This window comes from Camelus dromedarius, chromosome 17 (genome assembly GCF_036321535.1).
Source record: "Camelus dromedarius isolate mCamDro1 chromosome 17, mCamDro1.pat, whole genome shotgun sequence".
Taxonomy (NCBI): domain Eukaryota; kingdom Metazoa; phylum Chordata; class Mammalia; order Artiodactyla; family Camelidae; genus Camelus; species Camelus dromedarius.
Genome location: NC_087452.1, coordinates 45,086,602 through 45,113,195, shown reverse-complemented (window position 1 = coordinate 45,113,195; position 26,594 = coordinate 45,086,602). Strand labels below are relative to the sequence as shown.

Genomic DNA, 26,594 nt, shown 5'->3' with positions numbered 1-26,594 from the left:
TTTGCATTGAAGAACTTCCTCCTGTGGGCATTACTGAACTCTAATCTAAACAGTCTCCAACTTGACATCCTGCAATTCTAAATTCCACAGAGGGGACAAGCTCTAGAAAGTCCTATCATGAAAATATTGGGGATATTCCAATTAAGGACCAAACTCGGTCCCTAAGCCGTCAACTAACTTCACAAACAGGTGGTTGCCCACCCTTTAGACAGAAATAACATCTTCCCCAATGGACTGCTGGTTTAATGAAGGTCTTACGTACAGAACGGGCCAGCTGGCAGGAGCCACTGATGAAAGAGCTCACCCACCTCCACGGTGAGCAGATCCTCTGCGATCCAGGGATGGCAGATGGCTGAACACCCGCAGCCAAGGACATGTGCGATGCGATGGACTTCACGTGGGACTTCTAGCCACCATCCAAGAATTTAACAAACAGTATCTGTATATGAGCTCATGGGCTGTCACCAGCTGTATTATCAGGTCTTTGGGCCACCCAGGACGGGACTAGTAAAGACATACCATATATTGGGAAGATAAAAGTAATTACAGACTCAATATTTATGTGCAACCACATCTAGAGAAAAGCACTGAGATAAACACATATGGAAAAGCTAACATGTGTGGCCACCATCTCTACTACTTATCAATGGACTGTGCTCAAAGCCACCATGGGTATGGAACCACCAGAAAGACTGAGATGCCCAATGAGAAATTATGGAAGTAGCTCTTCCCTGCAAAGATTTGTCTTATTCGCCAACTACATAGGACTCCTCCTTATGGATGACTCCTGCAGGGCCAGCTGCTCTGTCTTCATCTATTTACAACTTGCACAAGGTGACTACCTAGTCTGTCTACTGAGCTCCTAGGCACACAAGGGCTTTTGCACCTGCTTTGACTTCAACAGATAAATAGGTGGATGTTTCCTGTTGTTCAAATCTGTGTAGATAGAAAATTTGGACACTTTGTCCCAGATACTCTACGGCCAACCTCCTCTGCCCACTGTCTACCTACCATAGCAAAGTGGCAACTCCTGGGTCCAGAAAGGAGGACGATCTGGCCCCTCCCTAAGGGGTGATGACAGATCTCAACTGATCAGGAGTTAACATGTCCGACCCCAGAAGGAGGCCCGGGGAAGTGGGCCTTCCCCTACTCCCCTTTTACAAATACGGACAAGTCTCAGATGTATTTCCTCTCATCTTCCAGATCTCATCATGTCCAATATGTCACCCCCACCTAACCCAGCTGCAGGGCCCCAAGGGCCAGGGGTGAATTAAGACAAATTTGGATGGCGCTGGAGGTTCATTTGCTCCCTCATTTGGTTGCTCACTGGAGAGATGACTCAAAGGGTCTGGGTTAGCACAATGGAAAAACACAGATTCCAACCCCCGAAGAGCCCTCTTTCCTAAGGCCCTCCTCTAGAGAGCTTCCATTTTTAGAGTTGCCTGATTCCCTGTCGCTCCCACACGTACACGTGGAGCACTGTGGGGCAGGGCCCCTCACTGCGGGTGGGCCGTTTCTGTCCAGCACAAACTACAGGCTAACAAAAGCTTAGGAACTGCACACATTCAGCTTCTAATCTGCTTGATTCCCCCTAAAAGGTCATACTTTTTATCTCTACCGAGAGGCACAGTGTCATATTAAATTGGAATCTTTCCTTATCAGGAGAGAACTTTAACAACCCATTCAGTGAAGGGACTCCCACGTAGATTCACACTTGGGTACAAATATTCTTGAATCCGAGGAGCCCATCAATGGGGGGCTACCACTCTTTACGGTGAGGGCATGTACTCAAGGAAGGAGCTACGCGGGTGGGATGTCAAGACAGGATAAAACAGAGGCCTGAGAAGCACGTACCCCTTGGGGCTTGTCCCTCTTGCCCCTTTATCACTGCCCTGAGAACACACTCGGGCCAGTCTGCTGGCAGGGTTTGAGAGACACAGGGAAGAGGACCAACCTCCCCTGGTGACGGGGAGCTGACCCAGAAACACGAGCTTCCAGCCAACAGCAAGCCTATGCCCAGACCACGAGTAAGCCCTACCAAGGACAGAAAAACCACGCAACCTAAACCATGACCCAGAGACTCATGAGCTGAACGCTTTGAAGTCACTGAACCTGGGGGTTACTTAGTATGATAGACACAGAGGCCCCAGGGTGGTTTAAATTTCAGAGTCTCCAACTCTACCTCCTGCTCCACAGAGGCTGGTTTTATGAAGAGCTGGCTTTCTCTCTGCTGCCCATGTAGATTTTAGGTTAAACCCAACGGGAGGATTTCAAGGGCAGGAGCAATGGGTTGCCACTGGTTTGTGCAGTGCCAATAGCAGGTTCCAACTGGCTTCTTTTTTTTCTTTTAGTGGAGGTACTGGGGACTGAACCCAGGACCTCGTGGGCACTAAGCACGTGCTCTACCACTGAGTTATCCCCTCTCTCTCTAACTGGCTTCTGGTGGAACAATCTTTTTGTAGATGTTAAATGCTCTGAAAATAGATGAGGGTCTCCAGAAGCTAGGCCAAGTGTACAGGAGGCCGAGTCAGAACTTAGGACCAAATAAAAAGGGCTGAGCTACTGGGAACCAGGAGTTATGAAACTCCAAATGATAGCAGCGACCAGTGTGAGACAGATTTGGTAAATCCAATGAGGAGGAGAATTAGCAGCAAAACAATTTAGGATCTAAATACAGTAATCTGAAAGAAAATACAGTAAATGAAGTTAAAAATTCAATGGAGCTGCTATACAACAAATTAGAATTAAAAATTCAATGACGAAGTTAAATATGGCTTAAGAAAAAAATGAGTGTTTGAGGTTGCCATTCAGAAAGTAGCACAGAGAGAGAATGAATTAGAAATAGTAAAGTGAGAATAAATGAAATAGAGGCTGGACACCACACATCTAATGGGGACTCTAAACTAGGGGGAGAATACAGAAGGCTAATTTCAAAGTGAAAAACAAGTGAGAATTACAAAAAAGAAGTGAGTACTGAGGATAACTCTGACAAAAGATGTGCAAGACTTTTACGAAAACCATAAAGCGTTACTGAAAAACAACAGGACCTAAATCGTGGAGATTTAGTGTAGTTCATGACTGTGAAGTTCAATCACAAATGATTTTTCCCCAAATGAATCTATAAAGTCACTGCAATTCCAAGAAAAAAATCAACAAGGTTTTTCTTTTTTTTAAGGAACTTGCCAAATCCATCTTAAAAATTTATAGTAAAAAGTAAAGTACCTCTGTAACCTTCCTCTCTATTGTAAACCTAAAACTGCTCTAAAAAAATAGTCTAACATTACGCTGTACAACAGAAATTGACACACTGTAACTGACTATACTTCAATTTAAAAAGTCTTTAAAATTTAAAAAGTGCCAAAAATAAAGCCATTTTCAACTTGCCCTATCAGATATTAAGATTTTATCAAGACTGTGGTATTAGCATAGGTGGAGAAAAACAGCCCAAGAAAGTCAGCAGCAGACTCAGGAATATTCATAAACTTGGTAGATGACAGAGGCAACGTTTTCTGTCAGAGGAGCAGAGTCACTGCCTGAAACAATAAATCAGAGGGTGTGACACATCACATGCAAAAATCAAGGCAGAATCGAGTACTTAAACGTAAGATGCAAATCTGTAAACATTTTAAAAAGTAAAACATCTCTGATCTTGAGGTAACCTCAAAAGCAAAGTTAAAATACAATTCACAGACTAGGAGAAGGTATTTCCAAGGCATGTTATAAAGGGTAATACCTATAATAAGCCAAGAACTCTCAAATAAGAAAAGCTCAATATATTTAAAAAAAAAAAAAAAAAAAAAAGCAAAGGATATAAACAAACAAACCACAGATGTGTGGAAGCCTAAATGGTCAACAAACAAATGAAAAGCTGATCGGGCTCACCGGTAACACAGGGAATGTAAAACAAAATGAGGCCCGTTTCAGTCCCAGATCAGCCAAAATGACAAGACCAACTAAGGTTAAGTGCAAGACAAGAGTGGGGAAACCAGCACTCACACTGCTAATGCAACTATAAACAAAATTAGTTCCCCCACTTTGCAGACCCATTTGGAAATATTTAGCCATGATGAAACTGCATATACCCTCTGACCCAACGATTTGATTTCTAAGTACACTCTCAACACATTTGCACAAGACTTCCAAGAACGTTTGTTCAATGCAACACGGGTTAAAATGATCCAAAATTTAAAAAAATTTTTCCATCAACAGGGGAGTGATAAGTAAACTGTGGCATATACATAGGACAGTGGCATATACATAGGACAGAACACCAAACAGCAGTTAAAAGGAATGAATGAGAGTTATATGTATCAGATAAATTTCAAAATACTATTGATTGAAAAAAGCAAGCTATGAAAGGATACCTGTAACACAGATAGCACAAAATAATACAGCAGCACTCTTTACAATAGCCAAGACATGGAAACAATCTAAATGTTCATCAACAGTTGACTGGATAAAGAAGCTGTGGTATATTTACACGATGGAATACTACTCAGCCATAAAAAAGAATAAAATAATGCCATTTGCAGCGACATGCATGGATCTGGAGAATGTTATTCTAAGTGAAGTAAGCTAGAAAGAGGAAGAAAAATACCACATGATATCACTTATACATGGAATCTAAAAAAAAAATAAATAAAGACAAATGAACTTATGTACCAAATAGAAACAGACTCACAGACACAGAAAACAAACTTACGGTTACCAGGGGAGAAGAGGGTGGAAAGGGATAAATTGGGAGTTTGAGATTTGAAGATACTAACACATAAAAAATAGATAAACAAGTTTATATTGTACAGCACAGGGAACTATATTCAATCTTACAGTAACTTATGGTGAAAGAGAATATGAAAATGAATATATGTATGTTCCTATATGACTGAAGCATTGTGCTGTACACCAGAAATTGACACAACATTGTATACTGATTATACTTCAATAAAAATTTTAAAAAAAAGCAATCGGGTTTACCTTTGTAAAAGGAAAGAATAAAATTAGAGGTGGTAGTACTTTAAAAATATAACTTACTTTTTTTAACAAAGGCCCTTAAAGCAAATGTGAAACAATATTGTATCTACTAAAGCTGGGTGGTATTTACAACAGGCATTATCCTCTGTACTTTCAGTGCCTGACATATTTCGAAAATTGAAAAGTAAAAGTAGCCAAATGCAAAGATATCAGGGAAAGAACAATACTTCCCAGCTCTTATTAAACCAATTTTCTGTGGTACACATTATTTGTAGAATTGTAACTCAGCGTAACACATAAAACAGTTTCTCTACTTTAAATTGTTTTGGGGTAGTCAGGCTGACAAAAATTTCTTCAAATAGGAATTTGATTTCTCCTAGCTGGGGCACATCCTCTACATGCTTATGACAGACACCCTGACCCACGGCCCCTCTCTCGCTAACAGAACCAATGCTGTTCACATATCAGACGGCTAAATGCTTCAAAGGGTTTTCACAAGCCAAGGAGAGGAATCTTGATTACTTTAAGCTGATCACAGCAATTCTAATCTTCATGGCAATGAAAGATCTAGAAATAGGCATTTGATGTCTTCTGGTAAGACAAGTAGGTGAAGTCCACCGAAGGGCTTCTGTGAAAAAGGAACACCTTGGAGAGATGCGGAATAAACATCCTCCTCTCTTCTGCCCTTCGGACAAGCAGACGATGCCTGGAGATGCCGCCACCACCTTGCTACACCCTTGAGGGTCAATCCAGAGGCCAAGAACTCACAGCAGCAGATGGACAGGCTGAGAAACATGGAAAGACACCACAGAGCCATGGAATTTACCAGTCGTGGAACCATCCTACCCAGACTTCTTGTGAAATAAACTTTCCTTACCATTTAAGACCCACTTGGGTAGGTTTCCTGCTCCATGCAGTTGACTGCATATTGATAAAATCGTGCTCTTTATCAAAGCAAAACACAAAACTCTGAAGAATGTACAGATTCCAGTGAGTTCTTGATGACTAACTGTAAAGACCTTGTTATTCTCATATGTCTGGAGGCAGGAATTTTGCAAACTACACAAATAGTTGGAGCTTTATCAGAATCACTCTAGTTTTGCCTCACATTTTCCCAATCACTGAATAGCCCAAATGAGAACGTGCCTGTTTTGTTTTTAGCACTGGGAGCCACACCAAGAAATGGATTCGATTCCAAATTTGCTTCTTAGGAAGTATTTAAAGGCGTTTAGTCCGTAACATTTCTTTGTAACTCTTCACACGTGGCTACCAAAAATGTTGTCTGCGTGCATATTCCAACTTTTCCAACAAGAGGGACAGCCCACAGGTGGGCGCTGGACTTGCATCTTTTCTACCTGCGCCCTACACCGGGTAGATCCAAAGTCCAGAATTCTTCGTGGGGACTCTCCAAGGTCGGAGAGCCAACTCCTGGAACTCTGGAGGAAGCTTCTGTTTAAATGTCATGCTTTTGTAATAACTGAACAACCACAAAATTATGAAGAAAGTGGATTTATTTAAAAAGAAGACTACAAAATTTGACATTGAGAGAGATATAAAAGACCCACAGGATATATATAATTAATAAATACAAAAATGATTGGCTATAAACAATGTAAAAATACATTTCCCGGTCTCCAAACAGAACATAAGCATAGCAATTATAAAATTTTTCTACTATATGCACATTCCCCTTATAATTTTTAAGAACCAATTTAAACAGTTTATTTGTAAAATAACAAATTTACCATATCCATTGATTTAAAAAATTATTTTAAATTTGAGTTTTATATTGAGTTTGCCCTTTTCTATACATAACAGTGGCTTTGGTCCCAAGTTCTCCTTGAACTTTTTATTTACCACAAAGGTCTTTTTATTCCTAATTCCTTCTACAATAGAAGAGGGAGGCTAATCAGTCATGGATCCTGTAGAAAACAGTGTGAAGAAAGGTTCTAGAGGGGCCAGAAATACCGGTGAATGTATCTTGAAAAGGAGAGGATTGGGTGGCCAGCTAAGAGGTCCATTTCTGCACCAGTGAAACAAATGGAAGTGAAACCTCAGAACAAGCAGAGCTTAAGCTCAATGTCAACGTGCTGTGTCTGTGAGGCCAGCTGAGGGCAGTCTGCCAAACTCAACTAAGCCCAGTGCACAGGTGGGGTCCCTGAGGTGGCCCAGATGGTTTGCTGTGAATCCCAGCTGGGTGAAGATGGCACTTAAAATGACAATGGTATAGTTTGATATGAAATTCCAGAACTTGCCTACCATGAGCTGCTTATCTTTGAACCAGTCTTTATTCTTAGACCCAAGACCCAGGCTATTTCTCCTCTCTTAGACGGCACGCCCAGTAAGAGCAGCATCCATATGACTGGTTTCATTATCTCCCAAGCAGGTAGGGGTGGCATCACCACTAGCACTAGCATCCAAACTCTGACACAGATGGATAAGGTTCTGAGTCAGTAAGACAGAGCAGAAGCCATGTCTGGCCAGGATGACCCATCTTGGAGAACCCATTTAGCCATATTCATGCAGTTGAAACCCATCAACAACACGTAAACGGCAGATGAGAAATTTAAGAAGGATGGGATCATTTAACTGTCTCACTGAAAACACGATTCCACTTGTTCAGACAGAAAACCTAGCCCGCCTGGCCCGGGAGACTTCCACCAAAGTACTGAAGGACCTGATGCATGGGCTCACTGCCTTAACCCTAGAGTCTTGAGTCAGACATCTAGCAGGAGAACAGGAAAAGCCTAGTTTGTGAACCACTTGGTCAGAAAGGTCACCCTCAAAGTGCCCTATCTGGCCGGCTCCAAGAAAGTCTGCCAGCAACAGATAATTCTCCCAAATGATCAGAACTGGTTATAAAGTGTCTCCCGAGAATGGTTTGACTACTCACTTCCCTTCCACCTCAATGGTATGAACCTCGGCAGGATTCTCTAGATATCCACTTTCTCAAGAAGGTCTCCTCCAAAGAGAAACCAGAGCAATGCCTATGTGGGAATAAGAACCCTAAAGACCTGACTGCACACTCTACGCAAGCACAAGGGCCCAAGATTCTGGACCACCTAAGAGACAACTGGCACCAAGGAAGAGGCAGAGCCACAGGCCCTCCTGGGCCAGATGCCAAAACCGTTCTGATACGGAGACAGGAAGGGGAGGCTCTCAAATGAAAGATCAAAGGTTAGGGCTTTAAAAAGAAGGTTGGTTCCCAAGAAAACACTGAACAGAACCTGCGAAGCTGTACCAATTTCAGTAGAAATGATCGTATAGCAAAAGGGAACAAACCGCTGTCTTTTGTAGTATGAACTCATCTCTTCAGATGCTGAAGAAGTGGCTGAAGCCTGCTTTTACAACTGTTCTCACTGTATTTGCAAAAAGTTTATCTTTCTTTTCTTTGGTCTTTAGGCACAAATACCAGTTTCTTCCATTTTTCTATGTCAAATTATATAAAGATTTCTTTAACCTGCTCTCAACAACCAAAGTGCAATTTAAACATGGGGTTGCTAATGTTGTTGCTTTTATAACATAAAGTATCAACATCTCCCACATATTTTACATTAGGCTAAAAATGGTCTAAGAGTTAATTATAATTATGCTAAAATGTTACAGTATAATTTTAAGGCTGAGTGAGATACAGTAAAGCCTGGGTATTATATCTGAAGGAAAAAAAACTAGACCAGCATTTAAAATATTGATCTTGTAAATACACATTTGATCTAATCATCAAAAGCAAAGTAAACAGTCATAGCTAAACAAATTTAAAATTGAAAAAAAAAAAAAAAAAAAAAAGAATGGATGCACTTACTCATGTGTTTCCACAGCTATAAAGCATAATTTGGAAGCCAAACCTAGTGACGACGACAGAATAATTTACCATCAATTGAGCTCTGTGATACTTAAGAAACAACTGCTCTCACCTCCAAAAAGCAAAACAAAACTTCATTTGACACAAGTTTCAACTATTATAAAAAAAAAAATTAAAAAACAAAAACAAAACCAAAAACCCTCTGGCCCAATTTGTGGTGACTGACACACTGTCTGATGAATACTGATCAAACCGCTTTCCTCTCCCAAAGAAGTGGTTTACCAACAACACAACTTACACACGCGCTGCTGCCAGGCCCCAGGCACTGCACACTCACCGCCGTACGTGACACCTGTTCCCAGAGTCTTTAAGCATTAAGTGGTTCGGTGACGTGCTCGCTCCTGGGGGTAGCCTCAGGTTTCCTTGGCCGGCGCTCCTGGAGTTTTTTACGGAGCATGATGATAAATTCAAACAGGAACGTAAGACTTGCGAGAAATCCAAATACCTGAGGAGGGAAAAGGGGGCACAGGTTATACGGGGAATTCTGGAATATAATCTCACCTTTCCTACTTGGCTCTGATCGTGTTTCATATAAGCAAGATAATTCATCAATTTATCTTATACACAGCATTCTTAACTTTAGTGGCTAAAAAAATGTCAAGGTCATCAAAAATGGAAAGAAGCTACGACAACAACAAAAATCCAGAGTAATGGCCATTAGTCAAAGTCTCACAAAATACAAATGTCCTGTCTTGCATGTGTATGCATACGTGTCAGGTCCCAATCTATGAAACTAAGGTTAACAGATGAAAAACAAAATCCTATAACATGGTGCAAAACACAGGATTATTAGCAATGGGTAGACTGACCCACAGATAAGCTAAGGTTTGAAATACGTGAGTAGGCAGCTGAGCCTAGGTAAAAATGGAAAAGGTTATTAATAGCAAAAGAGAAATTCTATTCTGAGGATACTTTTACGTTAAATTACCTAAACAGTATTTCCCAGTTGGCTGTCACAGTGCAATGACACAGTGACATGACGCCACTACCTACTTCCTCTTCCTGAAACCACTTCCTCATTGTACTCTTCTAACATCTGATCAAACGTTCTGAGAATTCTGTCACGTGACAGAATTTAGCTTCACATTTAGCTTCTTCACTAGCAAAACCCTTAAGGAAACAGAGGCCAAGAAGCGATCTGTAGGAAAAGAAAATCGACGTAGGTAATGGCTAACGTCTCTTCCAACCCTCAGACTACCTCTCCACGAACTGAAACATTTTGTCGTCTGCACAGTCTCTCACCCTTCACATCCAACCCCTCCACCCTGAAGAAGATGCATTCTGCCTCATTTCCCTGGACAGCAACCTGAGCTCCAAATCCATTCATTCACATGGATGTTCCTGAGACATCCAACCTAATGTTCATTATCAAGTCCATCCCCCCCCCCACCAACCCAAGTCTCTTCTCCCCTCTGGAGTCTTTATTTTGGCTTGATGATGGCCTCTATCCCCTTATTTGATCAGCAAATATTTTCAACACTTTAAAGGCAGACCAGATGTCACCTTGTCTATGAAGCCATCTCTGATGACCTCAGAGAGCTCCAGTCCAAACAGAGCCCTCCATGCCGTGTAACCCAGATCATCTACTAGCTCTTTTCCTCACATCAGTTTTTTAAAAAACGGACTCCCTCACTCATTTAAGTCTGTATTTTTTCCTAATTTAAATAGTTGCAAAAGGTAATTTCCAGCATATTTTAAATACTGAGTTTTTAAACTACCAGTCACTTTTAATACGTCCAATGAAATCTAAATACTGTAACAATCTAACACATCATCTAATTTCAAACACATAAACAAGCTCTTTTTTAATAGCTGGGGATTTCAGGACATGCTTTTTCCCCCACCATGAACTCAACATTTCCTCACCTTCATTTCACTCTCAGCACAGGATTTTATAGTAATACATTTTTATATTAGAAATTATTTCACTCACCACCCATCACCCTATCATGTGCTTCTACAACAAAATATGATTATAAACCGAAATAGCATAAGGCTTTTTTCCCTCTTCAACTGGTTCCTGTATCCATGGCTAAATACTACTTATTGCTAGAATGAGTCAAGGTTCAGCATTAATTTTATTTCTGTGCTTTGCTTTTACACGTACAACTGTTAAGAAACCGTGTTTGCAAAAATAGGTAGATACAGCTATCCAAGTCTCTGAACTCCTTTTGAGTTGTTCTGTCACAAAAAGCAGTTTTAATGATCTATTGGCTGACAACTCAATTACAACTTCAACTTTGTTATGAACAAAGCATTAGTTGGAAACCAGCTGACTTGGAAGAGGACTTCCTAACCACCTGTTAGTTGTTCATGTTCACAATACTGGCTCCAATTCAAGCCCCTGACCCTTGACTTGCAATCTGAAATCCAAAAAGCTACAAAAACTGTTCCATGATTTACTTGGCTCAAACTGACACAAGATAAAACTACTTACAGTCCTTACCTCCTCTTTTACTGTGAACAGTCACATGCTTCAGAAACACTAATACGCTGGATTACAGGGGGCTACCCCAGGCCCTCTGAAGGTGTGTAATACAGGAGATATACAGTATTACCTTTCTAAAATCCAGCATATTCTGAATTCTGAAAAAACGTGGTCCCTCAAGGATTTCAGATGAATATGTTTACCTCTCTCTCTCTTTCATAAGCTGAACTTTTGGATCATTTCTCCCGTCTACTCTCTACACCTAAAATAGCACCTGATATGTAAGTGTGTTTCTGTTGAACTGAAAAGGGGAAGAATATAAGATAATAAAGTCAATTCTACCACTTCCATTAGCCATAACATGTTCATATGTGGAATAAATGGATTTTTATTAACAAAACTAAGTCAAATTCTAAACACAGGTTCTAGGTTTTTAAGGCTATCATACTGATTTCCTTTCAGATCTTCTATTCAAAATTACACTAAAAAATAAGACAAAAGACAAACTACTCTCCCTTATTGTATAATTTGTCAAGTACTTTCTAAATTCTCTATTTCTAAGGAAACAAATAGAAGCAAAGACAAAAGGTACTTACAAATGCAGAAATTTCAGCTGAGGTATTGTCATGTGAAAAAGTGAAAATGATGGATGCCAACAAAAACACAATTCCTGTTCCCAAAGTAATATAAAAATCCTATATATACACATAAAACAAAGGAGGAATACAGCACGGTTAGGCTGACTGAAAACAAATGTTTTAATTTTTAACTTTTAAAAAACTTTCGTGACTTACCTTTTTTTCCTTGACCCAAACTTACATAATTCAACTTCTAACTTTTTAATAAGCCTGGTATTTGATAAATACCCTGCAAAGGAACACTATCCACACTTTGAACAGGGCATATTCAGAAAGGACATCACAAGATAATCTTTTAATAAAAATAGTTCCCCATTATCACTTATATGTGGAATCTAAAAAATAAAATAAGTGAATGTACATAACAAAACAGAAACAGACTCAGACGGACAGGGAACAAACTAGTGGTTACCAGGGAGAGAGGCAAGATGGGTGAAGAGAACTAAGAGGTACAAACTATTATGTATAAAAATAAATAAGCAACAAGAATATACTGTACAGCACAGGGAAATACAGCCAATATTTCAACCTAACTTTATGGAGTAAAATCTATAAAAACAATGACTTGCCCTGTTGTACACTTGAAACTAATTTTAAATCAGCTGTATTCCATTAAAAATAAATAAAATGAAATAAAAAGTTCCCCAAGAGGTCGTGCAAGTATGTGTTTATCCTTTTCTCTAGGACACATTAAGGTCATCAAACCCAAGGATTTCTTAAATCCCGTATTACTTCCAGCAAAGAAAAGCATTTTTCTTCCCTTAAAAAGTAAGCTATTCTAGGATATGGCCTCTCTGAGAGGACTTCGGTGCTTTTAAAGCACTTTGGAAAAGAGAGCCTCAAAAGGCCGACTCATCTTCAACTAAACAAAATTATGTCAACAATTTGTTTTTTAGACACTTAAGCTTTCTGGAATAACATGTTGCTTTCAATTGTTCCAAGTGGGTTATCCAATGTGAGCTTGTATGACAAGATTATCTCCTACACAAAAGCCCCTACATCTCATCATAATGTAGCGGAAGGCAATGAAATTCTTTGTGGGTTTCCGAGCGCTCTCCTGGGCAGTACCACACAGGGCTCTCTCTCATCATGCCAACTGAAAACATGCTTGACATACATACTTGATGCAGAGGAGAAACTGGAAAAATGACAGCCCAGCCACTCCAAAGTGTTTAAGTCTGGTATTTTGTATTGGAGGTTTCTGAAATACAATCTCCACTAAACCTAGTATCAATAAAACTACCCCAAACAGAATTCTTACGCTGTCAATAGTTCACTTAACATTTATAAAAAACTTCACAGAGATTTTCTCTTTGCTTCTAAAAGAGGTGTTTCTCTGCAGTACTGTTTTTCTATTCCTTTGAATATGATTTCAAATCTATTACATACAGATATAAAACTCTCTCTACTAATATTTGGAGTACATTCAAGGAGGTATTTAAACAAGACAATCATTTTGAGACAGAATAACAGACTGTTTGGTAAACACAGGTTCCTGAGCCAGACTACCTGGGTTCACAAGGACTCTGAATTAGTTCCCTAACGTCTGTGTGCCTTTGTTCCTTCATCTGCAAAATGGGAGTAAGAATAATGTCGTCTTCACAGGTGATTCTAAAGATTAGAGTTAATTCATGAGAAGTGCTCAGATCACTGCCAGACAGACAGTAAATGTTCCATAAATGCTGGCTCTTGTTATTTGTGATATAATCTGACCCACAACTGCATGGGACAGGAAAGATCCTCTCTCCAACAAGATTACTACTCCTGCCTAGACATCACCACCACCACACACACAAAACATTCTCTCTGAAACAGAAAACCTCTCATATAAAAATTTTAAATTTAATTACGTTAATAAGCAGACAGGAAAAGTGATTTTTAAACCATTCAAACATATATGAATTCCTCATGTTTGAAAAGCAGAATGTCCATACTCTTATGATTACAACCATTTTTAAAAATTAAAAATCACCTACAAATAAAAAACAAAAGAAACACAGTAAAATGTTTACAAAAGTTACTTTAGGATTAAGTGACTAATTTCTTTTTTTTCCTCAGTATTTTAAAATCATTATTTACTCTAAAATAACTTTTTATATGCTCAAGTATAATAAGGTCTTTACATTTTGTTTAGTTTGACTGCTGTACTAAACTGCAAAATACTGTAATGTTGTTTCTTGTCAAAAAGATCAATGTTCTTAAATGCTACAGACACAGCACTAAAAAACTAAATACTTCTAAAAATCTTTTCATGGATAGTGATACTATTTTGCCATTAGGGGCTAAGAAATGAAAAAATATTTTCAATATTTAATATTTACAATATAAATTGTCCAAATCTTACTGCATACTTACCTGTATGCAGATTATAAATATAATTAACAAAAATGCTATGGTATTCTCTGCATCTTCTTTTTAATTTGAATTTCATAAAATAAACAGGTTTTGCTGTCATCACTATGCAAGACTCCTGCGGTGACGATATTTGCCGTGACAGCATCTAAAGCTAGAGGGCGAGGGTTCTAGTAGGATTCGGCCTCCGCCAGGTGGCACACTGCAAGGTGCGAGTCCTCTCCGGGGTTAAATCTCAGGTTATTTTTCCCCTTGCTGTGTCACTTTAGACAAGTTACTTAACCACCCTGAACCTAAGTTTCCTCAACAGAAAAGTGAAGTATTACAGTGTGAAGATTCTAAGCCACAGCATATAAAGTGTCTGGTGCTCAGGACATGCTGACAGCAGTTATTACCAGGTAAGATAATGGGACAGTTGGATACTGGCTACACCAAGAATAGCACAGATGTGCTCATCAAAGACTTGATGGATTTGATTCAGGCTCCACCTGTGTTTCAAAGTTATTTTTTACCTGTCTGGGATCAACTTTTTGGTTTTTAATTTTTAAATTAAAAGTTATATACACATATATATATCTTTTAAGTTTAAATACATATCAATTATATATAATTATACATATACATATCACATTATACATACGTATAATCATGTTACATATGTATACATATGTATGATATGATTGTATGTATAATTATGAATTATATACAAATATATAAAATATATATACACATATATACATATTTTACTGAAGTATAGTTGATTTACAATACTGTGTTAGTTTCCAGTGTACAGCAAAGTGATTCAGTTATATTTTTTCAGATTATATTCCATTACAGATTATAAGATACTGAATATAATTCCCTGTGCCTTACAGTAAATTCTTGTTGCTTATCTATTTCATGTATAGCAGTCTGTCTCTGTTCATCCCAGACTCCTAATTTGTCCCTCCTTGCTCCCCTCTCCCCTTTGGTAACCACAGGTTTGTTTTCTAGATCTGTGAGTCTGTTTTGTATAGATTCAAACTGTATTATTTGTTTAGATTCCACACATAAGTGATATCACACAGTATTTGTCTTTCTCTGACTTACTTCACTAAGTATAATATTCTCTAGGTCTGCCCATGTTACTGCAAGTGGCAATATTTTGTGTTAAAAGAAGGCAACAGATTGTTATGGCACAAAATTTAAGATGTACCAAAGGGTCTATAGAAAAAAAGTAAATCTTAGATGTATTTTGAATATATGACCCAAGGCTTGCATCCCATAAATTTGAAACAATAATAAAATCTTACTGCTTTGTATTTATATTGTTCTCTCTTATTTTTGATAGTTAAAAATTACTCTAATTTTTATCTTTTCCCTCAAAGACATCAATTATTTCATAAATCAACCCTGACATGTTCAATTCTTCACAAACCACTCCTGATAACTAGAATGCTATTGAAGTAAACTGCTCAATTCTTTCTTTAAATGCAGTAACGATGCACATTATCTCACCTGTCACCTCACAAATTCATACTCTAAGCAAATCGAAACACAGGGTCAGCAGACTAAGTCTTTAGAAAGTTGTACATCTCTAATTCTGTGAATGGTAAATTCTCATATACACTTTTATTAAAAGGGAAATTTCTGAACAATGAACTTAACAAATGTCTCCTTAATTCACTTGTAGACAACTTTTTTTTTCATAACAAATCCAAAGCAAAATAGATGGAATTACACGCTTTCTTGTTTAAATGCTCTAGACATACATCACGTTAGCTCATTACTCTCTCATGTCAAGCATAACGCCTGGCCTACAAGAGGTACACAGTGAATAACTGTAGAACCAATGAGCGATGCTCTGAAATGTGAGACATAAAGAGAGATAAAATCCTAGTTTTTAAAAACACCTAATATGAATTAGGTTAAATCACCAATAATTAAACCACTGGCAGCGTGCGTCACTCTCACTCTAATTTCACTGCCCCCGTCATCCCACTTGGCAGGGAGACCACGGCTGTTCAGCGGCAGAGCTGGGACAACAGGCAGTATCTTTTCCTGTTGCTGACTTGTGAAAACATTACTACTGGGAACAATAAAACAACACAAGACACCCAGATACCCAAGTTCTTCAGGGCTTGCGTTTTCTTATGCTTACCGATGACTTGACTTTCACGTGTTCAACTTTCTCGTAAACCGGCGTGCAGTACACTATCAGCATGAGGAGGCTCAGCAGAAAGGCACTGCAGCTCACAAATTCAAAAAAGTAAAGCCCTCCACACAAAGTGCACTGTGACACAATCTCCTCACAGATAAAGGCCAAAAGAGACAGCACCTACAAAAGAAAGCAAACATTTTGCTTAAGGGCTTTTCAGAGAAACCGACCGTACTCAGAAAACACCATCCGTTCACTCAAATATTTATAACGTGGACACTGTGGCAAACAAGATTACTGTATGAACCGGATCGAAACAAAACTGACAGTCTAGCTGCCTTGGAGGGAATACTGGGACCCAGACAATCGACCACCTACTGTATGCTGGATGCTAGAACCCAAGAAACACGGGGTGTCGTTATGAAAGCACACCGAAGAGGCACTCAACCTGGGGGTCAAGAAAGGCTCCCTGAAGGAGAGCTGAGTCCAGAAGGGTGGCAGGGTCAGTATGGGGAGTGGAAGACAGGGGAAGGGTCCACGCAGAGGAGCAGAGCAGAGAAAGACCTAGAGGTGAAAGAGCGCGGTGCCTTCCCACCCCAGCCACACACAGAGACCCACTCCCCCAGTGAATCGTGCAAGCAGGGTGATCAACGTGGCTGATGGGTCCAGTGAGAGGGGAAGGGGTGGCAGTACGAAAATGATGAAATGAGACTAGAGGGGTCAGCAGAGGCCAGTTCTAAACTTTTACTGGTTTAATGAATCCGGATTTTAAGGGTTTAAAGCAAACAGGTGCCACCATCAGGTTTCTGTTTTTAGCAGTTCTCTAGCTACAATACAGAGAAAGGACTGGGAAAAGGGCAAAGCTGGCAATGGACATCCAGCTGGGAAGCTGATGTCAGAGATCAGGGGAAAGACAGTAAACAGGGTAGTAGCAACGAGGAATGAAATCACAGAAAGGGGCAAAGCTTCATCAGACAGGAAGAATACACACAGAAGAGGAAGTAAGATAATGTTATGTGTGCTTAAACCCCTTAACTTAAAAAGCACACTGATTTATTCACCCATCTTTTCAGTATGCGCCTACTGATTGCAATTCCACCTCTTGTTTTCTGCATTAATCACTTCCATAGTTGATGACAACCACTTCCAGACTGATGTTATTTGAAGTGGAGCACTTGAGAAGCAGCATGCAGAATCCTTCTACAGTTGGACTAGTTTTACCAGCCCTTCACAGTTGCCATGCTTTTACTTAATTCCACGGTATTTTAGTCACTTTTTTGGGGTCTTTCCAAAGAATTCAATTTATTTTCATAGAAACAATTCCTTTCCACATTCAGTTTTAGCCTGTGTAGTACTTAAGTGTTTGGCCATCAAAAGTATAATTTTTTTAAAGTATAATTTTTTTTATGCATTGAATGGAAAACAGCTAACTAACTCTGGCTACTTTGGCAACTCAATTAAATGCAAGTGGGTTTGAACGGCGTGTCCACTGTTGTCAACTGTGGTATTAACACACTGGTGCCTCACTGCAGAGGTAAGTCTTTTCTTCTTTTTAAGAGGCAAGGGTGCTGGAAAGAGAACAAATCCCATTTTAAATTTGCTGTGTATCGGGGGTCTGCGGAAGTTAGATGGAGCTGGCTAGGACACAAAAGGTGGGGGACAAGGAAGACAGCTCAGTGGTAGAGTGCATGCACAGGGTCCTGGGTTCAATCCCCAATGCCTCCTCTAAAAATAAATCAGGAAACCTAATTACTCCTCCCCTCACCAAAAGAAAAACATCAAAGAAAAAGTAGGAGGCAAAGGGATAGCTGGGTCTGGAGCTCAGGGGACAGGTCTGAGGTGGAGATCAAGATGTGGGATCACCCAGAATGAGGAAAGCTGGCCTCGTGCAGGACTGTGAGGAAGGGCTACACAAAAGGGTAGACACCAGCAAAGGACAATCAGGAGCAAGGGGTAGCAGACCAAGAAAAAAGTCCTTCTACAAAGAGCAAGTAATCAAGAGCGCTGACTGCTACTCAGAGGCCCAGGAAGAACAATACTCCAACACCTCCCCCAGACTGAGCCGCAGGAACACTGCTGGTGACAAGACCACCCAGGACGCTGGGACCACAGCACTGCATGCTGGGAAGTGAGGGGGACACAAGGCAGTGGAACAGAGATGGCCAGACACCAAGTGCAGCTTCCAGAAGCCATATAGTAGCAGATGAGGTCAAAGCGAAAGGAATTCCAAGACAGGAGAGAACTGAGCATGTTTAAATGCTTAGACAGAAACCAGTAAGATCGGTGGATCTAAAGACAGAGGAAGACAAGCAGATTTCTAAAGGTGGGATTTAGGGTTCAAGATGTGGGGCTGACTCTTCTCTAGAAATAGGAAGGGAGAGAGGAGAGAGATTCATTTGGGCAGTTTGTGTGGGTGTTGTGGGAGCTAAGGGAATTTCCTTCTGAGCATTAAAATCATCAAAATGACTGACAACCCAAGTCAGAGACTATCGGGAAATGCTGTCTCACCCAAGGCAGGTCAGCAGAAGCAACCAGATGTATTACTGGCAACAAGACTGCTACCCAAATCAACAGATATGTTTTACAGTATATAATAAAAATTTTATCCTACAAAACATTTTCATCAAATCAAAGGTCAATGGTATAGCCACTCTGGAAAACAGTTGAGCAGTTGCTTTAAAAACTAAGCCTGCAGCTGCTATGTGAGCCAGCAACTGCGTTCCTACACGCTGCACGTGACCATAATAAATAAAAACTTCAGTTCGGGCAAAAACTGGTAAATATGAATGTTCTTAATATTTTACTCATAAGAGCCCCAAACTGGAAACAATCCAGACATCCTTCAATGGTTAAGCAAACTGCCAGTCCACACCACGGAATACTACTTAGCAATAAAAAGGAACAAATGTGATGTACGCAACAATCTGGATGAATCTCCAGAGCGAAAAAAATCCAGTCTCAAAATGTTACAGACTGCATGATTCTATTTCTATAACAACTATGCTTAGAGATGGAGAACTAAATTAGTGGTGCCAGGGGACAGGGGAGTGGTGTGGGTATGGAGGGGTGGCAGGGGGAGCTATGTGGTGATGCAACAGCTCTGATTCTTGACTGCGATAATGCTTAAGAAAGCTACACTTGACAAAGCAGCAAAGTGGTGTGGGCGCGCGCGCGCTCACACACACACACACACACACACACACACACACACACACACACACACGAGTGCATAGGACCTCCTGGTACATTTTTTTGGCAAGTTCCTGTGACTCTACAATTTTTTCACACTAAAAAGTTAAAAAAAAAAAAGTCATATTTAAACTGGCATCTAAGCCTGTGAGGGATTTCCCCCCTCCTACTGGCAATACAAAATTTGTATATCCCCACAACTGAAAAGAACATATAAGGATGAAAACAGATCCTATTGTTGTGATTTCCTGTAAGTTAATGAGGCATAAATAGTCCCGCACATCCCAAACAACTTCCTCACAGAAAGCAGATTTTGGTGAGTTCCCAAATGTTACACCACAAGATATAAAGTGACACACCAAGACAAATCCCAGAAGGTCACTGTGTAAAAGTACTTCATCTCCTGCAGTTACAATTACAAGAGTTTTTATATGTCATAATCAAATACCAAATGTCTAATATTCCATTTGCTTTATTCTTGGCTCTACGTTAAATCTTGTCCAAGTTTTAGGAGTTTCTTTGAGAAATTTAAAAAATTTATCTGAGGTGTATGAAAGTCAATTAACTGAGATGGTATCAGCCTAAAACTCTAACTGGGGGTTGAGAACAGCTGATCTTGAACCATTCTTATTACAACAATGAGATTATCTGGAACACTTATCAGTGTAGGCTGTGTTGACAATGAAGTCTTATCTGGAATGCAGACACAGACTGCTTATCTATTCTCCCTAAGAAAAGGGCAGGATCCAGCTGGGCCAGAAGCAATCAGTGACAAGCCATTACAAGTCCTATTGCAAACTTATTAAAGGAGCCATTCTTACTGACCTTAAGCCTAAGAACAGCATTAAGAGGTGGGCTCTGCATGGACATCCTAAGAGACGGAAGAAGTACTATATCAAGTTTGGACATTTACTAGTTCCTATCCCCAGTTATTCCTGATGCCAAGAAATCAGAACTACAAGCGATATTCAGTGTCAAAATTTCTCCTGACTCTCCAGACTCCCCATCTCTGATGCTACTAAACTTGCTTTAAAATCTGCCACAGCACTGTAGTCTCTAGTACCAAATAAAGTGATCATTTCACAATATGTACAAGTACTGAATCATCATGTTGTACACCTGAAACTTATACGTTAATTATACCTTAATTTAAAAAATAAACCAAAAAAAAGAGTTATGTATCCAAAGTTGTAATATGTACAGGAACGCATAGATGACAGAGCAACAAGATAAATGCACAAGAAACAGCAGGACAACAATAATTTTATATCTCATAACTGGAGCATTCATTATACATAAATTCAGGAGATCTCAAGAAAATGTTCAGATCCACCTGAACAGCAGCTGGAGAAGGATGAGTGGATAAGCAGGACTCAAACCAGGGCCAAGAGACATGGAGGATCTGAACAGGCAGAGGGCATCGCTGGTGGGCACCCCAAGGACAGATTCTTCACCAAGGCAAAGATTTGCAAGGAAGAGTGATGAGGATGGAGGGAGGGTATACTCAGTGGCAGAGTGCACTCTTAGTTAGCATGCAGGGGGTCCTGGGTTCAATCCCCAGTACCTCCACTGAAAACAAATAAATAAGTAAACCCAATCACCACCACTCCCAACAAAAAAAGAGTGATGAGGAAAATGGTTAAGGAGCTGAGTGTGGTTTTGTATTATTGTGCCAGGGAGCATGGACTTCTAGATGCAGGGATGGCCTGTCTGGTTTGGTTGGTTAGAAGACAGAAGCAGAGGACTGGGTTGGGCCTGAAGGAACATCACAGTGAAAAGTACGAGGGAAAAGGGCAACTAGCAAGTCACAGGAAGTGCAACACTTCTCAGAAAAAATTCCTTAAAAAAGCAAGGAAACACACTCCAAATTGTTCCTCTAACAGTGATGCTGAGAGTGTGAGGGCTGAAGTGTGACTTATTTTAATCATAATTTGTAAGTAGACACTATTTTTGTATTAAAAGAAAAAAACTGTGAAAGTTAAGGGAAGAATTTCGAGATGTGTGGTCACCAGCATTAAATACCAAAGTAATTAAAGACAGGAAAAGAGACAAGGTCACTGAACTGGATAAGGAAATGATGATTCAACCCATAAATTAAAAGGCTCAATGATTACTTTTTGGTAAACAGTTTCGTTCTCAATGGCATGAGACATTGTACTGAATACTGCTTACTGAATATTAAGCTAAGCACCTAACAGTACATATGCCCAATGGCACCTTCTAATGACATAAAATTTTACCCAAATATAATTAAGGGAATTATCTAGCTGTTAGAGGTGGGAGGGCCCTGGGAGAGCCCAGTCTCCCACCCTCACGGTTACAGATGCTGGAATTAATCTCTGACAGACTAAATCCCACATGAGCCAGACAGACAAGAACCCAGCCAGGCCTCCCGACTCCCACCCTGTCCTTGTTCCCCCCATAAAACACTGTTTAGTAAGTTCATTTTACGACTACGTATGTTTGTGTAGGTTTCCCCTGTAAGACTGCAGTTCTGAAGTTACAGCCATTGTTTTGCGAACTTCCCCTTTTGCTGTTAGATCATATATTAAAACCAACATGCTAGGGTCAACACATTTGGGAAGTCTTAGTGACTAAAGATGGCCTTACAATTCTGGTGATTTAAACATTCAGATAATGACTACCCTCTGTCTCTTTCCATTTCAGTTTCACTACTTTTTCTGAAACTTCAGATTTCCTTAAAACGAACAGTCACCATATTAAATACTAATTCTCCATCATTTAACAGTCTACTACTAAAAAATTTCTCATAAAAAGAACTATTTAATGTGTGCCATTAATTGTAAGTCTCCATCTACAAAATCGTATTAGTCTGTGAATTTCCAAACTTGCAGTTAAAAACCTTGTAGTGATAATTTGAACCTTATAAGGTTCAAGTAAACAAATCTGTCAGCCTGACGTTAGGCTAAGCATCCACTGGCTTAGGCAAATATTTACTCAGAAAGGTTCAAAGATACAATTTGCTGACATAACAGATCTTCTTCAAGGTAAAAATAGAGCATTTCAATTTAGTACACACCAATTTTCACTTTTAAATAATGTAAAGAACACCAATATAAGATAAACGGCCCCTAAGTGATTTGTTTCTTGGCACTTACAGAGTAACATTATTTATAATCTAATAAATTTAAGTCACTGGTGAATTCTAAATCAAACCCCTTGCCTAAAGACTCATTATAATCACAGTACTGTGCAGCCATCAGGACATCAACTGGGACCATAAACACAAGGTCAGCTTGTTGCAGAGAGCACATCACACGTCCTTAGATCACTGCACAAGTTTACTAGCAAGGAACCAGGTGGTCAAATGTCAATTCTCCCTTTAAAACAAAAACAAACTCCCGCAAAAATAACACTAACAAAAACCTCACAAAATAAAACATGGGCATAAAGACCAATTTAAGGATAGGATAAACTGATAAATAAGCTGACTGTATAAATTTAGAACTTCAATGAGTCCTTACAGTGACTTCTCAGCTGAGTCTCTATTTCTCCTTCAGCCCTGGAAGGTAGATAGTTGCTGGGGGAAGCTTATGTTTTGGACAAGACTTTGACAAAATTAAGGCATATCTGAATGGCAGGTACAGCCATATAACTCCAGGAGTACGTACCTCAAGAACAAGCCACGCTCTTTTATCTCTAACCGTCAGTTTGCAGGCTCCCCTCCCTACCATTTGGTGCTCAGCTCTGTACTAGCAAGCACATCCCACAGCCTCTAAGGCAGCCTCAGAGGTTTATAAAAAACTTAAGTGTGGAAAGAACCTCAGAAAAAATCCAATTCAACCTCCTAGGACTTCTAAGAATTTCCTAAATACGCAGTGTCTGGTTTTTAAGTTTTAGAATAAGATTCCTTTCTCTTTTGGGGTCTCTTAGAATCTGATAAGACTTACAGGTCCAGAATAATGTACTCAAACACAGAAATGCACTGTATTTTGAATAAAATGTCACAGAGCTTGCAAGTCCCTTGTTAAAGTACCTCCTGTTTTGATTACAGGTTTCTCCAGTACAGCTGTTTCCTTATTGGAGCTGTGCAATTGTCTTTAATTAAAAAATAAGTTATCTAAAGTAAAATAATCTAAGGGTGAAGGTATAGCTCAGTGATAGAGTCATGCCCAGCATGCATGAGGTCCTGGGTTCATTCCCCGGTACCTCCACTAAAGGTAAATAAATAAAAACCTGGGAGGGAGGGTATAACTCAGTGATAGAGTGCGTGTCTAGCATACACAAGGTCCTGGATTCAATCCCCAGTACCTCCATCAAAAATAAATAACTAAATAAACCTAATCACCTCCCTCCCGCAAAATAAATAAATAAAAATTTAAAAACAACAAAAATAAAAACCTAATTACCTCCACCCAAATTAAAAAAAAAGAAATAAAAAAAAAACTAAAATAAAACAACATAAAGGCAGAATTCGAGTCTAGGCAAAGAAGACTTTGCCTGTTGCCCCAGGCTGGATAACAGTTTTCATTTACCCCATTATATACTTTCTTGGGACTTCCAAGGAAGTCTTGTAACATTCCAAGTTTCCCATAAACAGAAAAATGGATTTCAAGAAGAGACATTAGTTTTAATACTTTCACTCCTCATGGATGATGGAGAACAAACAGGGATAGTCCAGCAACCCTCTTGAAGCAAACTCATCTTCCCCTCTTCTCCCCATCCAAGCCTACCACCCAAACTTCCAGCTGTATTCTATTCTGAGATATGGAACTACAACTTATTAAAGTATAAACAAGGTAATGAGAAACTTAGATTTGCCAGTTCTGACTAGAAAGGAAAAATAAAGGCAACTGACCAGTACTGATGATGTCTTTTGAGCAGTAAGAGTGCTTCAGATGAATATTAATTCTTTTCTGTTCTAGAAATAGACTCATAGACATAGAATACAAACTTGTGTTTGCCAAGGGGGCGGAGGGTGGGAAGGGATAGATGGGATTTCAAAATTGTAGAATAGATAAACAAGATTATACTGTATAGCACAGGGAAATATACACAAGATCTCATGGTAGCTCACAGAGAAAAATGTGACAATGAATATATATATGTTCATGCATAACTGAAAAATTGTGCTCTACACTGGAATTTGACACAACATCGTAAAATGATTAAAATCAATAAAAAATGTTTAAAAAAATTTCTTTTCTGTTCTAAAGAGTTCTACTATTTATGTAAAAACATTTTAGCTCTAAGGAGGAGAAACATAGCTGATATCTAAAAGTAATGTGAAGGGAGGAGGGTATAGCTCAAGTGGTAGCCCACATGCTTAACATGCACGAGGTTCTAGGTTCAATCCCCAGTACCTCCTCTAATAAATAAATAACTAAATCTAATTACCTCTCCCTCTTCCCGCCCCCCAAAAAAGTCATGTGAGAGCTGACAAGAGGAAGAGCAGAAGGAAGCCCTTCTGGGCTGAAGGAACAGCCCCTGCAAACGAACATGGGAGAAGGGACCCCTGACGCCTCCTAAGAACAGAAAGGAACTAAAAGGAGATAGAGCCAGACCCTCTTGGGGTCCAGAAGCCACAATGTCACTTGCCTCCAAGGATTTCCCAATTATTCCCAGGGGTGATCGTTCTGGCAGCTAAAAAGTAGTGTCAGTTTTCTGACCGCTATTTTTCTATTCAACAAAAGTAGGTCATCTGAGTTCTAAGAATGTAAATTCTGGTTATCCGAGTTCTAAGAACTTGGGTTCTTCCCAAGGAAATCAATTGGCTGTTTTTACTTGGGATGGTTAAAAAAACAAACGCACAAAAAATCAACCAGTAACCATTCTAAGCAGTCTGATTTTTCCTCTTGCAAAAAATGTTTACCGTTGGCTAAAACAGAACACCGGAGCTCAGTATGTGTGTGATTTGAATTAAAATTTAAACCTCAAAGATGTTTTGATGTTTTCACTAATAGGTTTAACGTCGTTAACTAATGCCTAAACTGAAACACAACCCAATTGAAAAAGAAGTATACCATGCTCTAGCCCTGCATGCAAACACAAACAAAGCTGTCCGTTTGACTCTGTATTCGGTACACACACACTGCTCTTTCAGAAATTATTATTTTCCAGTCAATATAAAACTTCTGGAAGACAAATCACTGGACACACACATCTCAATGCCGTGCGTAGTATTGAAAGACTGTCCAACAAATTAAACTGCCCCCACGGGCTCGCACCAGGAAAACCGCAAGAACCAGAGAAAGATGAACAAAAAGCATTTCATAGTCTAAATACAGGCACTCTGGGAGATAATGCAGAGTAACAGCCAGGAAAAGAGACGAAGGTCGCTACGAGGACGCGAGAAAGAAGTCTAACTGGCTGACTTGGGTCTACTCCGACGCATTTCCTGCACCCGCCTACGGTGCTCGGTGGTCCTAAGTCGCCACGGGGGACCCCGCGGGGGAAGGACCTGGAGGGTGACGGACGCGGGCGAGAAGTGGGGACCCGCAGGGGGACGCCCCGCCCCCCGGCGCAGAGGGAAGGAAGTGGGGGTGTGAAAACGCCCGTTCCTTAATAGCCAGAGTGAGAGCAGCTGGGCAGCCTCCTCGCCGTCGCGCCGGCCGCGGACTCACCAGCTGAGGGAATTTGTAGCGCCGGCGCCCCTTGAGCCGGCCCAGGGTGAAGTAGGCGGCGAGGCTGCTACGGGGGCCTCTGGCGGAGGCCGGGTGCGCCTCCGTGGTGGCTCTGTAAACTCCGCCGTTCTCCATCGCCCAGGGCCCAAGAACGCAGGGCCGGAGCAGACGTCGCCGACTTCACAGATTCCGCCGACTCCGCGGGTATGACCGTCACTTCCTGGGCCTCCGCCCCACTTCCGGCCGACTCCGCCCTGCTTCCGGCCGATTCCTCCCCCCCCCAGCCCCGCCTCCGCCCAGCCCCGCCCCCTGCCGTCAGGTGTTACCCTTCTTCTAACTTGTAAAGATCTGGGGAGAGGCTCAAGAAAAGGGAACAAGCAACAAGTGCAATCGGCCGAAGGACCGCATGAACTCGGCTCATCCTGAAAGGGCT

General features: G+C 40.3%; 1 protein-coding gene across 1 annotated transcript; it reads right to left on the bottom strand.

The window, feature by feature from the left end:
• Positions 1–6,464: 6,464 nt before the first annotated feature.
• On the bottom strand, positions 6,465–26,384 carry CMTM6 (CKLF like MARVEL transmembrane domain containing 6). Its single transcript, XM_010982061.3, has 4 exons — positions 26,162–26,384; positions 16,392–16,568; positions 11,858–11,956; positions 6,465–9,278 (listed from the first exon to the last, which is right to left on the bottom strand). Exons 1-4 carry the CDS (start codon positions 26,294–26,296, stop codon positions 9,141–9,143), a joined length of 549 nt encoding a protein of 182 aa, XP_010980363.2. The 5' UTR covers positions 26,297–26,384; the 3' UTR covers positions 6,465–9,140.
• Between the last annotated feature and the right edge of the window lie 210 nt (positions 26,385–26,594).

Excerpts from the sequence above, each read along its gene's own strand:
- CMTM6 (XM_010982061.3), bottom strand. The coding sequence starts at position 26,296 with ATGGAGAACGGCGGAGTTTACAGAGCCACCACGGAGGCGCACCCGGCC. Across the intron at positions 16,569-26,161 it reads GCTACAAATTCCCTCAGCTG|GTGCTGTCTCTTTTGGCCTT; the intron begins GTGAGTCCGCGG and ends TTTCTTTTGTAG. Across the intron at positions 11,957-16,391 it reads ACGTGAAAGTCAAGTCATCG|GATTTTTATATTACTTTGGG; the intron begins GTAAGCATAAGA and ends GTGTATATATAG.